Raw genomic sequence first — 14,128 nt, 5'->3', positions numbered from 1 at the left:
TATGGGCTCGGGCTGTGCCAACTTGCTGCTTCTCGCTCTGTTTTCATGTCGATGGGGATGTGGACAATCTCATCTGCTCACAGTAGCTTCACCACTGCTTTTATTTAAACTAGTGAAGGGATTTTCATATTTTAAACCACCATCCCCCCCCACAATCACTTACCTCCCTTTTTTAGGAAAAAACAGTGTTTTCTCTTTAAGCTAATGTTAGAAGCCAAAGATCGTAAGCTGGGAAGCTACTGTACAAATAAGAGCTGCATTTACTCCTCTCTGACCCCTTGTCATTGATATTTCAAAGAGTCACCTTGTGCAAACTGGCATGACTCATCTGTTAGATTTCAGACCTCCTGCCAGGGGAGCAAGATGGCAGCAGGAGTGTTTTTAGTATGACTAGACGCAGGCTCTTTGTACTGTTGCTGCAGCCGTCTGATATACTGGTTAAAGTATGTCCTCCCACTAGCTGTAGAGACTTCTAAAATACGCTGGAGGTGATCTCCTGGCTTACAGGAAAGACTAATGGTAAAACTGAAGGTCACAGTGGAACTTGGGTAGGGAATCAGAGATGACCCAGAACTTTTTCAGAATTTGGGGATGTCTGGATCCAGGGTTTTTGTTTGGGCCCAGATCTAGTGGTGATTGCATTCCAGAAGGAACATGTCTACACCCAGAAAGTATGCAGCCTGGGGTATTTAATGCTCCTGTTACTTGCAACAGCAGCAAGAGTCAAAATGCTGGTGTTTAGAGCTCAGCTGTACCCTTGTTTTATGGCAGCACTCACTCTCTCTCAGGCTAACAATAATCCCGCATCCAGATTGAGCTGCTGGTCGCTCCTGGGGGAGTGTCTCTAGCAATCCGTTTTTGAAGCTAGTTTGACAAATGCAATGGAATAACCCCCAATGCACCAACTACAAATCCACTCCCAAGTATATACGACTCCAGTCCAGTGCTTAGTTTAGGTGACTCCAGTCCTCTGGGTTATGAAGCCCACTCAAGAGACTTGATTAGAAACTTTAGGTAAACAGCTTTAGGTGGAAAAGTGCAGAGTGCAAACTGCTGGCAGGCAGGAAAGCCATTCCTTCTGTTGGCTCTTAATGAAGGTTTAATGGCTTAACCCTGCTGCCATGTCCTTTCTGCCTTACAACCGGTGACGACAATAACTACCTTTTTGCTTTAATCACAGTTACTTCCAGAGCATTTTTCGAAAGGAAACCAAAAAAAACCTGATGTCATTCCAGATGGGAGGCATTCTCTCTCCATGAAGGGTGCTACGTAACCGATTTTACACCAGGACAACTTGCTGGCATGTAAGGGTGTATCTACACTGCAACGAAAAACTCGCGGCACCAAGTCTCAGAGCCTAGGTCAATTGACCCAGGTCGGCGGGGCTTGGGCCGCTGGGCTAAAAATCACAGCATAGCTGTTCCTGCTCAAGCTGGAGCCCAGCTTCTGAGACCAGGAGAAGGGGCAAGTTCTCGGGAGTCCAGGCTCCAGCCCGAGCAGGAACGCCAACACTGCAATTTTTAGTCCTGCAGCCTGAGCTGCACGAGCCCGAGTAAATCGACCTGGGCTCTGAGATGTGGTGCTGCAGGTGTTTCTTTGCAGTGTAGATGCACCCGAAGGCTTCTGCACTAAGCCCAATGATTTATGGGGGCTTAGAAATGCCATCCTATCCAAGTGGATGTCAAGGTGAGCAAGTCACAGGGATGACTTCCTTCACTTTCACCTGTGGTGGCAACCCTGTCTAAGAAACTGCACCATATGCCTGTGTGTGTGCAGGTGAACGGCTGGCTGTCATCCTCAGGGTGTGACCACAGCACTGCAACCTCTGGTATCAGCTGAACCCAGAGGATGAAAGGCTGCTCCCTAGGGAAATCTGTCTGCAGCTCCTGTAGCTGTGCTTTCTCTCTCCAGGAATGCTGCCACCTACAACAATTAAAGCCTCCTCTGTGGTATAATTTAAATGAGAGGATTCTTTTCTCAAGAACTCCCGTCTTTGTTGTTTTGCAGTATCCTTGACAGGTAAGAAAACAAACAGACTGACATGGCTTCATTTACTGGAGGCACTGTGAGATGTATGGAAGGGTGGCAGGGGACGCTATATTTGACTTTCCAAAATTAGATGCCTGAGGATTCCATCATCAATTCCCCAAAGAGATAATTTAATAGAGAGAGGAGCTGATGCTGTACTAATCTAAGTTCTACCATTTATCTTCACTAACTTTCAGGGAAACTGATCCAAGGTCATTATTCAAAATCTATGTCCAAACTCCATCTGACCAGCGTTTTGCCTTTCTGCGTAATCTGAGCAAGCAGAGTTAATGATAACTTGCCATGGTTTCTACAAAGAGGGGGGCAAAAGAATCAATATTTGGCCATGGATAGGTTTTTTATTTCTGTAAACTCTCCCTTAAAATAAAGCCCACATGTTAATTTGAACATGTGTCTATGTGTGCTTCCCCTGGAATGTTTATGTGATTCACATGACCAGGGAAGAACACACTTCACTTTCAAAGAGACAAGTGACCACAAACATTATACTTTATTACACAATACTCTTTGTGATATACCAATCACACATCAACTGGGCATCTCACATCCATAATACGTTGTGGTGGGAAATTTGGAGAAGGGTCCCCATTCTACTCAGTACACTCTGCAGAATGCCTTTGTTGATATTCCTGCCCACATAAAATTCTTACCTGCTCAGTGATGAAGGAGCTTGAGAAGGTGATGGCTGACCAAAAGAAGATCCCACAGCTGAGAATGATCTTCCTGTTGAAGCGGTCACCAAGGTAACCAAAGATAGGTGCTGCCACCATGAAACTACAGATGAAAACTGCAGAGGAGAGAAAAGCAGGGGGACGTTCAATAAACATCAGGTCAAGAACATGAAAAGTAATTTTCTGCAAGCCAAGTCCTCTGGAGAGTAGTTCCACCTAATTAGATGCTCTGCAGCCCTGACTTACCAAGTAAGGCAGGCCAATAGGCTTTCAGAAAGTATAGTTTCCATAAAGCAAACAGACTTCTCATTCCCTGAGAAACTTCGGCACAGTAAACTTGGGTTACCTTTTAAAGCACTAACACCACTCAGAGTCTGCTGCAAGCTTACAATTGAGGGATGGGCAAAACAGGGATGGGATAAATAAAGAGCCTCTGGTCAAACCTCAACAGGAAGCTGGAGCAAAGGTTTGAGAGCATTCAGATAGTGTATAGATGATGGCCCCCTTGCTGGCAATCTCAGCAAAGGCCCTGGGTGAAATGGCCCGTGGAGACTGAATTCCCCACTCACCCTTAGAAGTAGCAGCCTTTTGAGACAGTGTGAGAGATGTTCTCACTACCATTCTCCTAGCTGCATCTGCTTTGTAGCTAATCAGAGGGCTCCAGTCTCCAGCACCTTTACACAACACTCAACTCACTTTTCTTTACATTTTTGCCTGACCCAGCATTACATGCATCAGTCAGTATCCATTACAGGGGATAGTTTTGACCTGTAAAGCCCTAAGTGGCCTGGGACCTCCTTATTTGAAAGATTGCCTTTCTCCACATGCCATTCTGACTCAGTTACTGTCAGCCAAGGTACCACTCATATAAGAAAGGAGGCAGCTGGCAGAGTATTCTCTGCAAGGACTTCTCAGCTTGGGAACTCATTTCTCTACCCTGCCCCGAAACAGTACTTGGGTCTTATCCATGTTAGATCTAGGGACATGACAACAAACACTAAATGTAGGTGTACTTAAACTAGTTTCAACACCACTTGTATCAATTTGGTTAGTAAAGAGATTTAAATTAAAATCGATACGAGTTAGGTTTAAAGCTGCATGTGTCTATATCCGGGGTTTGCACTAGTGCAACTACAGCATTTTGTCTCAATGTAGGTACACCAGCACAACTCTTTTAACACAGCGTTTCTCAACCATTCTGATAGCAGGGATTGGCTTGCTGCCTTCCTAAACTGTATCAGGGAGATCTCAGGGACACGTGCTGGTCCATGGACCGGCCATTGAGAAAGGTTGTTAAAAGCCCCTTTTTTATTGACCTCCAGCGCATACTGCAAGGCCCATGTATTTCCTGAGCCGATAGAAATGGGGAGGGTTCTGCTGGCAAATTAGAGAGACTGGAAATATGTATTAAGTCACTGGGTTATCAATCATATTAATTATTGGGTGGCTCCTGGCAGGCAAGGTGGGTTTCTGGCATTGTTTATTTGTAGCGTTCTATTTTTAAAATGCTAAGAGGAGATGTAGAGCGAAGGACAAGTACTTCTTCTGATTAAATGTGTTTATAAACAATGTAATTAATGGATTTTCACGGTAATAGGAGATAATATCCTCAAAAATGCGTATAATGCTGGACCATGAGAAGCTGTTTTAGAGGACATATGCATACCTTTTTAAAAACTAAAATTCCAAGACCTTCAAATAAAAATTACATATATGTCAGTTAATATCCACAATTTTGCAATGCTACTTTATATTTTATCTCAACTTCTTATAATTCTGGTAGTAAGCAACATCACAATGCAAACATGTACAGTATCTGTAAATAAAATGAAGGAATAATTCATTCAAAGAGAGAAATATTGGATAAAAAAGAAATAGAAATAAATGCAAGATTATACACATGTTCCTGTTTTACTTTAGTGACAAGCCACTACTTTGCTATACAGAATCTCATGCCGGATACATGCAGCCCAGTTTGGCAGTCCCTACACAACTGAAATTTACTATTTTTGGTGGAATAAGCTCTTTTCACCAGTAAATCTCAAAGCACTTTACAAAAGGAGGTCAGTATCATTATCCCCATTTTACAGATGCGGAAATTGACACACAAAGCAGGGAAGTGGTTTGCCCAAGATCACCCAGCATGCCAGAGCCAGGAATAAAATTCAGGTCTCCTGAGTCCCAGTGCACTGCTCTGTCCACTAGGCCATGCCAGCGTCACAAAAGGAGAGCAACGTAAGGCCTGTAGCTATTAGTATCATCAGGCGGTGCTATTCCTATATCACTGTAATACATGGGAATACACTTTCATGTGGAGGGTCCCACAGAGGTCCCTGAATACAGCATAACTGGTGCAATTCCATTATGCACTGGATGTATGGATTCTACAGTGCTCTCCATATACATCATTGAACACCACTCTGCAGGGACTCCTATGTATCCTGTCTCATTAAGAAGGGTTGGGAGTGACCTGCGCAGGAGCCAGTTGGATCCACCACTATGCTGCCACGGCTCCCTGCATTGCTGTAGGAGCTGGGGACCACCTTGGCTGATGCTCTGTAGGCTGGGTTGCGGCAGGGAGGATTCCTTGGCCCCTCAGCACACAGTCCAGCTACTCAAGCTGTGCATTCAGTGAAGGATTTGCCTTGTAGTGAACTCGGCTTAGAGGGTTTGACTATGCAAGGTACTACCACATTGGCCCCAGTCCAGCAAGTCTCTTAAGCATGTGCGTAATTTAAGCACTTCAACAGTCACTAATAAATGACTAAGTGTTTTGGTGGATTGTGGCCAGCACTTTGCAAGGTCGAGCCCACAACGGACTTGAATCTAGAGAAAGAAAATCTGTTTACAGTGAAATAGAAGATGCCAGATCCAAAAAGTTTCAGTATGTAAGAGTGTGCTGATTGAAGTTCCAGGTTGAGTGACCCTCCCCTTTGGAATCATACTGAAATTCATTCATCCTGGATTCGGAGAGTCTGCCATTTTTATTAGACAAAAAACTAAAGAAAGCTTCCAAAGAAACTCTCAGGGCTGCATCTCACTTGATTCAGGTACCAACAGCCTCATCAATCCACCATTCTGCCCCAAAGCCTACAGAAAACTGGGATTTCAGGAGACCTGGATTCTATTACCAGTTCTGCCACTGGCCTGCTAGATAACCTTGGCTGTAATGAGCTCTGGACCACATTCCTAACATCTAATGCCAGTATCTGGGTACAAGCAGGAGACGAGATCCAATGTGCATTCAGATATCCTCTTCCCAACTCACCCAACAGCTCCTACTTCCCCACCAATAAATAACATTTTCCTTGCTACTCAGAGACCCCTTGGAGAATGTGGTTGGCAAATTCTGTTCTGAACCAAGCTGTGAGCTACATCACAGGTAAAAAGCTGACTTAATAGCTCCACAAAGGAGTAAACAAAAGGACAACAGAACCTAATAAATAATAGATAGCTGAATAAAGCTGTCACAATAATAAATTTAATTTGTATCAGATTATTTATGACCCAAATATGCATCAAAGCACTGATTGACTCTTAAACAAATGCAGAAAATGATGGCTATGTGATCTGTCAAACAGATCTGCCTGTTAGATGCGTTTCCCACAAATCAATGTTTGCGATTGCTCTTGTATATGACAGATGAGGTTCCTGAATAGGAGAGACAGGTTCAAGAAGAACAAAAAGTGACTCTGCACAACTTACAAACTAGGACAGGAAAACAGAGGACAATGAATCCAGGGCACCTTCCTGGGTGGGAGGGAAACGACTTAATTGTTCCAGATCTGTGTCTCACTCCGGGCCCTGGCTCAAGTCTCAGCACTAAGTCAGCCTCATAGCAGGAAGGATTTTATCCCCCACACAGAGCTATTGCAAGGGTATTCGTTGGGCAGTGGGGAAACATGAGAGGAATTTGCAGGTAAAGGAAGATCACTGGTCTGTCACAGAAGATAAATAGCTCAGTTCTCATGCTAGGCCCTCCTCATTTCTATTTCCCTCTCCAGATCCTCTCCCCTTACACAACAGCTTATGCTGCTTACATTCATCTGCTACCCAAGTTAAACTGCATCCACAGCAGCTTTCACCTCAGGACACCAACTGCAGCCTCTGATCGTCCACATTAGAGAGAGGACAGCGACAAAGAGCCTTCATGAGTCAAATGGCATTTCATTAACCTCCCTATGAGCCGCTCCGCTTTCCATTTGCCCTTCCAGCCCTCTCAGAATAGAATCAACTGCTGAAAACAGAGCGAGTGAGTTGGCGCAGAGCCAGGCACCCAGTAAGGTTCAGGATGAGCTGCTCAGAAGGTAGAGTGAGAATGTCAGCGCAAACCCATAGAGGAGAGGGGTACAGGTAATGTGGGCTGACAGCCATTATGTAGGCCGAGTGGTGGATTACCCTCAGAGGAGGACCTAAAACAGAGCAAAGCAAAGGAAGGCCAACGCCCGGCTCTGGGATGGTGTTGACATGCACGCCTGCAGAAGCAAAGCAGGACTCCGACCAGCAGATGGATAAAAATACATTTAATAAATGCCGTCCCAAAGGAAGGCTCTTTTAAGCACAGGTGTTTTCAAAAGGGGAACGCATTTGTCTTTATCCCTCCTTCTATGTCACAACCACTAAAATGCCTACTTTGGTGAAAGCACAGGAAGAGTCTAATTGCCTAAACAGGATGGCTCAGTATCTATTTCTGCCTCTGAGAGCCTGCCCCACCCTGGGACAGGTGGGCCAGCGCTCCCAACAATCTTTCTGTATGTGGTTGGAATTACAAAAATTATGTGTTTAAAAAACAAAAAGGCAAAGCATCCTCTCTGGGCTCTGTTGCTTTCTTCATGCACCGTTGCCCCTCAGTGATTCTGGCCAGGGAGCTGCCATTCAACCCACACTTTCCTCCCTCAGGAAATAACTATCTGCCCATTTACTCAGTAGAAAAGAAAAAATCCCAGACACTTGAGACAAAAGGCAGGAGGGAGAGAAAAGGCAAGCCGTGCAGAATTTAGTGTCTTATAGCCCTTAAATCCTCCTGGAACTAGACCCATGGCCTCCCCCACCCCCAAATAAAGATTCGACCCCTGTTGTTGCACTGTGTAATGATGGCCTTAAAAGAACCTGCTGGTGAGAAGGCCAACCTTCAGCTTTTCACTTTCTCACTCTGTTCTTACAGCATTGCCTGCTTGACCATAGTCGCTCCCTCCCGTGGGACGGATCCGGCTCACAGGCTTTTCAGGCTCGCAGAGGGATTTACATGCTTGCCAGAATAGCATGTGCTCAGTATGACAGAGGGGAAGATGGGGTTCTACCAAAGGGAACAGGCAGAAGCTGCATTTGCTCACTTACTGAAAAGCTGCTATAACCCCACTGCATCTGCCAGAAATAAAAAATTCAGCCAGGCTGTGATTTAACCCTTACAAGGGTTGTTGTAACATCAGGGATGGTTTAAAAAGGCTCAGTTTCAACTAAAAACAGTTTTCTTTCTCCGAGAAGGGATGTTTCTCATAAAAACTGGCCTCTACATTTGAAAACTGAATCAGCGTGGAGCTGTGTATTTACTACTAATTGAGTGCTGACAGTATGTTTGGCTCTCTGGAAGGCAAAGCCAGAGAGCCTCTGCCCAAGGGACATGCAATCTAAACAGAAACAGCGAAGACAGATGCTCGGTGAGATTGCTAATATTTTTCCCAACAATACATTTCTAAACAACAGGAACACATGAAACACGCAGTGTATCTTCCTAGGCTCTGATACTATGCAGACAGGTACAAGCACAATCTTGCTTTCTCTGCACCTGCATTGGCAAATAAAGTTCTTACCATCTATGCAGCCAGCCCCACTGTCTTGAGGGCACTTTTGTTGAATGCTGCATTATTCATGGCAGCTTTATTGCTATAACAATATCACTTAGCACATACATAGCACTTTTATCTCAAAGCTCTTTCCAAAGGAAGCTGAACATCACGAACATCATTGAGGTGAGGAAATTAAGATACAGAGAGGGGAAGGGACTTGCTCAACGTCACCCAGCAGGTTAGTGGCAGAGCCAGGAAGAGAATCCAGATCTCACGACCCTACGCATTGTACTGCAGCTACATGGGAAGGCAAATCAATGAGCAATGCCAGAACCTGAAGACAAGGTGCTAGGTTTTTAAACCTACGATCACAAGCGCTGAGCAGAATCTTTCTTACATCACCAGATGCGGGACCAGTCTGCTCCAGAGAAGAGTGTTCATCATGTGGTGCAGCATACTGCTGTCCTCAGTACATGAGGGATCAAACGTGTTTTCTTGACATGAATGGGGGTTCTGATTGCATGGGAATCCGAGGCAGAATATCATCCTTAGTCATTTCGCTCAGACATTTCATCCATTCTACTCAGCAGCATCCTTATGAATGAAGAGAGAACTGCACTCTCCTGTGAGATGCCAATGCATTAATATAATCAGATCCAATTATACAGCCTCCTGCATCAGATTTTAGCCGCCAGTCCATAATTAACACAAACAATTTGGTTACAGTAATATGTTTACGTCACTCCCCATGACCATTATATTTTACTATTTTCCTGGCTTGGCAACCAGTGGATAGATCATGTTATTCCATCTTGTCAAACAAATACAAGCCACAAAAAGAGCAGATTTGAGACTATGAGACTGAGGCACACAGATTTCACAGGTCAGAGATTTGTAGGGTTGGAGGCAGATTCAAAACATGCCATCAGTCAATATGCTGAGCATGCAGGTTTAATATTGACAGTATTAAGACAGCACCACAGGGAAAATGCACTAAATTGCTCTCAGCATCTCCGAAATGGAAAAGAGGGCAAAACCAGCTAGGAATCTAATCAATGGATCATCCTCACGTACTCTGAATTTTTAGCATGCTAATAAGAACACAAAGACAGCGGGAGCCATTAAAAGTAAGATACTTCCCACTCACAGCAGTTACATTTACCATAGTCTACCTCCTAGCTCTGTGTGAGGTAGGACATTCCAGAATACATTTCCCCACATGCTGATGCCGCTCTGTGTGCATGTCCTCCAGACACCCTATGCCCTGCTGAGGGACTAGTCACTATGGTATAACTGAACAGCTTTTCCCACAACACACTGATACAAACAGCATGGATGCACACACACAGCTGACATGTAGTTACGCTCAGAAACAAGCTACTGTATGTACCCCTCTCAAACTGATCACTGTCACAGGCTACGGCTAACCGCCCTCAGATCGATTTCTCTGGATCGACTGAGCGATCAGTGAAGACCCGCTCAGTCGATCCAGAAATCAACGTACTAAGACCACCTTCACAAGTGGCGTAGCACTGCGTCAACGGGAACGTGGTTCCCATCAGCACAGTGCAGTGAAGACGGCGCGCAGAAGAGGAGCAGAGAAGTCGATGGGAGTTATGCAAATTTTTTGCATAGCTTGCGTAACTCCCATCAACTGCCGCCGAATCCCGGAGTAAGTGTAGACAGGGTCACAGTGTCCAATGGGTGTCGCCATCTGCAATCTAGTGATCTAAAGCACACTTGTAGTATTGACGGGGTCCTGAAAGCACAGCTTTCCTGACAAAGTCTTGACTCACTGAGCTTTTTACAGTACTCTCTACAGGGAGGGATCAAATACTAACAGCTCCATCCCTCTTGACCACTTCAAAAATGGGTTCTTCCAGAAAATAGTTTCCAAGCTCCCAGCAAAGGATATCCTGAAAGTAGACTCTGTATACCTTACCTAGCATGAATAATTGCTTCAATGGGAATTGCTGGGAAATCCACGCCTCTTGGAAACAGAAAGGCAGATAAAAATAGCTAGAGAATCAATGCAATAACACATTAACATACCAGTGCCCTGGGAGAAACTGTGCTAGGCAAAAAGTATCCAGACTCAAGTGGGTAAAAGGATGAGCCACAAGCTAGCACAACGTCTTTATAGGAACATAAGATTTACTCAATATTGGAGCAGACCAACAGTTCATCAACTCCAGAAACGTGCCTCTTGCATTAGCCAGTATCTGATGCAACACCTCCAAGCCAATTGTGCAATGCTATCGGGGGAAAAAAGCACTTGTAGTTTACAGTTTATCTTTTTTGAAGCAGGTCATTATTGTTCCAAAAAGAGTTATCAAGAGACAAAATCAAGGCTTAAAGCACCAACTCAAATAATATAATCATCCACTACCAGCCAGAAGTCTTAGAGATAAGAGATTGTGCACACAACAGCATATATAGTAGCAAAAGCCTCTAAAGCACTATATGCAAGCATTTAGTTTTTCTGAAGAGCCCTTTTATAAAAGCAAGATCGAGGATAAGGAGAGGTCATGACATTGACTAGTAAGAGCTGATTACAGCCAACCAGCTGTCAGCAGGTGGCTTTGTTTGTCATTGTTTCTGGTGGGTTCAGATAGGCAGGGAGTATGCCTGCAGCCAAAGGGATATTACCAGAGGCTGAAAGAAGAGTAGGAGGAGAAGTATTTGTTTTCTGGTGGTGCTATCCCTCAGCATCACTCCTGTGCTGCTTGGTGAAGTAAAAGCTAAATATGTTGACGGTATTTGTTTCCCACACTTGCATTTCTAAACTAACCATCGAGCTGGGATTCTTCTGCTGCAGAATAGCAGCACAAGTTTTCCATGATGGGCCAGGAGGATATAAAATGTCTGCCCTATTGGGATAAATCTCCTTCTGCCTCACTTATATGTGGGCTTCTCCACAGCTAGTCTCTTGAGTAGCATTTCTGAGACCCAGTCACAAGGCTAGTTTGGCAAGCCAGGTTCTCTTGTACTACAGGGCAATGTCCAAGCCAATGATGGCGACAGGAAAGTTCAGCACCTAAAGATGGAGAAGATATTTGGTCAAGTGATTAGAGCACAGGACTAGGAGCCAGGAAATCTGGGTTATACTCATGGTAGTATCACAAATTTGTTTTGAGAATATAAGCAAATCATTTCACCCCTCATGTCTGATAACACTGCTCTCCGCACATCACAGGTGTATTGGACATATCTGTGGAGTAGTTAGAGAATCTCGGATGGAAGGTGCTACAGAGGATCAAAGAATCAATATTAATCATCATTATTGTTATAATAGGTTTAGATGCTTATCAAGACATCAAAATCAGGCTGCAGCTCTCTCCGGCACAGGTGCCAGCTTGAGGTCCTGCTCAGAATGGGCCAGAAATAGCATGTGTGTATGCAGGAGAAATAAACAGAGTTTAACATTTTGGTTGCAGTCCCAGTCAGATCCCAGAAGAGCAACACAAAAACTAAATGGCTATTTTAAAAAGTATTTTGAAGCATCAAGAAGGTCTGAACGAGCTTCAGTATGGTTTTGAAGTTACCAGAACCCATTCATCCACACGCAGTCAATGAGTCATCTCTATTTTTCCTAACTCCTCCTTAAACAAAAGGAAGCATTAGAAGTCCAAGATCACATGAAATATATATGGACAGAGAATCAGAAACCGACTGTTCAGTCCCCCAAGCAAACCTCAGGGTAGACTTGTGTGTTATCAGTCCATAGTTTATCTTTAATATGCCTACATTACCTTGATAAGTGTGGCAAAGTTCTTCCTCTACCTCAGTGGGTCCAGCGCTTCCTTCTAGCGGTAGGTCAGGGAACTGCTTCACCCTTTAGTGTTCTTCCACCCTCTAGTGGTGGGGGAAGGTAAGACAGCCGCTCTAAGACAGCCGCTCCCTGCTGGCTCCTGGTCCTGTCTCTGGTTCTCACAGGCCCTTGCCTCTTCGCTGGAGCTCTTCCCTCTTCAGTGAATGGCTGGTAGGGAGTGAGGGGGACCCGGTTCCACCCTCGACTCCGGGCCCCAACCCCGGGACCCTACAAGTAGCAGCCTCGTGCTGTGGCTTCAGGAAAGCTGCTAGCTTCCCTGGGTTACTTCCCCGTGCCCCTTGACTTAATGTCTGGACCCTGCTCGGACAGGCACCCTTCCTGCCAGGTGAGGCTCTTGACCTCTGACAGCCCCATGGGCGTGGTAGTGCTGAACCAAATGTCCAGTTCTATTTTCCCCTTATGGCAGGGTCTTTTCCCTCAGGCCTCCAGGCCTGAGAAAGGTCCTTTGCCCTCCCCCAGTCTTTGTACCTGCAAGGTTCTTTTCTGCCAGCGTTCTTCTGCTCCTTCTCCAAAACCCTCCTGGTTTCTGACAGCATTTTGCCTGCTCACACACTCTCTGGTAGCTGGCCTCACTCTCAACTCCAGCCACACCCTTTCTCTGGAAGGGAGGCTTTTAACGAGTCCTGGGCGGGCCTTGATTGGCTCCAGGTGTATTAATTAACCTAGAGTAACCTCTGCTCAGCTACCAGGGGAAAAAGGACTTGCTGAGTCTGGGGCTGATATATTGGCCTTCTAGCACTCTCCAGTAGCCATCTAGTCTGACCCTGTCACATAAGACATTCAATTTTGCTGAATTCAAAGAGATTTGGATCAGACAATGTTTTTTGAGAATCAACTGTCTTCACTGAGATTTTTAAACAGTATGAAAACATTTCGACCAGCAATCGGTTTATTAAAGCTTCTAAACCACAACAAAAAATCCCCCCAAAATTAAAGTTTGCAGTGTTGCTTTAATACAGTGGTTCCCAACCTATTCGGTTCGAGGGCCACACGTATCATTTTTACAACCCAGCGCCTAGGGATCCAGGCAGAGCGCTTTGCCTCGCTCCCTGCTACAGCCAGGGGAAGGGGAGAGCTGTTCTCCTGTCCCCTTGGCTGCAGCAAGGAACCTGGACTGGTCTTGTAGCCCCCACAGCAGTGTGCTCCGCCTGGGTCCTTAGGTAGCAGCTCCCTTCTGCAGCCAGAAGAAGGGGAGTGGTGGGCTACTTTGAAAGACCCCGCAGGCCACTTTTGGCCCCTAGCCACAGGTTGGGAACCACTGCTTTAACATAACATCTTTGCACTGGTTAGGTGTAGGAAGACAACATTTAATCTGCATAGTGGATTCAATCAATCAGATGGACTAGCAAATGTTTACTTGTAAGCCTATTGAAAAATATGCAGAAGAGTAAGATTTCTGGAAGCTGTTTTGTGATTGACAAAGTTGTAATTCCAAAACATCAAATACAAATACACACCCCTTTTGCTAATATAAAGTAATAAGCTACCTTGTCAGACAATAGAAGCTTTCTTCCCTTGGGATTTCTATCTCCATTTGATTTAACTGGGTCTGATTTGAGAACTCTGCAGATTTAACACAGTGGAATAAGACAGTAAGTCATCCCTTCATGAACGCAGCCTCAATGCACACAGAATGTGTCTCGTACATTTGCTTGCCGTTGTGCAATCTTGTTAGGGATAACCTCGCTAACTGAGCCAGCCGATTAGAATAGATTTGCATCCATTCTGGTCAATTCTGAATTAGAACAGAAGTCCCAGAGGTACAGAGTCTGGTCGATAACTCCGCAGCA

At 45.0% G+C, this 14,128-nt stretch overlaps 1 protein-coding gene across 2 annotated transcripts in view; it reads right to left on the bottom strand.

The window, feature by feature from the left end:
* SPNS2 (SPNS lysolipid transporter 2, sphingosine-1-phosphate) overlaps window positions 1-14,128 on the bottom strand; it is a 151,948-nt gene that overhangs the window by 75,246 nt on the left and 62,574 nt on the right. For both annotated transcript variants that reach the window (XM_067537879.1, XM_067537880.1), the window contains exon 3: window positions 2,700-2,836. In XM_067537879.1, coding sequence (XP_067393980.1) covers window positions 2,700-2,836 — 137 coding nt within the window. The remainder of the gene's footprint in view (window positions 1-2,699; window positions 2,837-14,128) is intronic.

This window comes from Emydura macquarii, unplaced genomic scaffold (genome assembly GCF_026122565.2).
Source record: "Emydura macquarii macquarii isolate MOO-44397 ecotype Brisbane River unplaced genomic scaffold, CSIRO-AGI_Emac_v2 contig_450, whole genome shotgun sequence".
Classification (NCBI taxonomy): Eukaryota; Metazoa; Chordata; order Testudines; family Chelidae; genus Emydura; species Emydura macquarii.
Note: the sequence above shows the minus strand (reverse complement) of the source record. Positions and strands in the feature narration are given on the sequence as shown.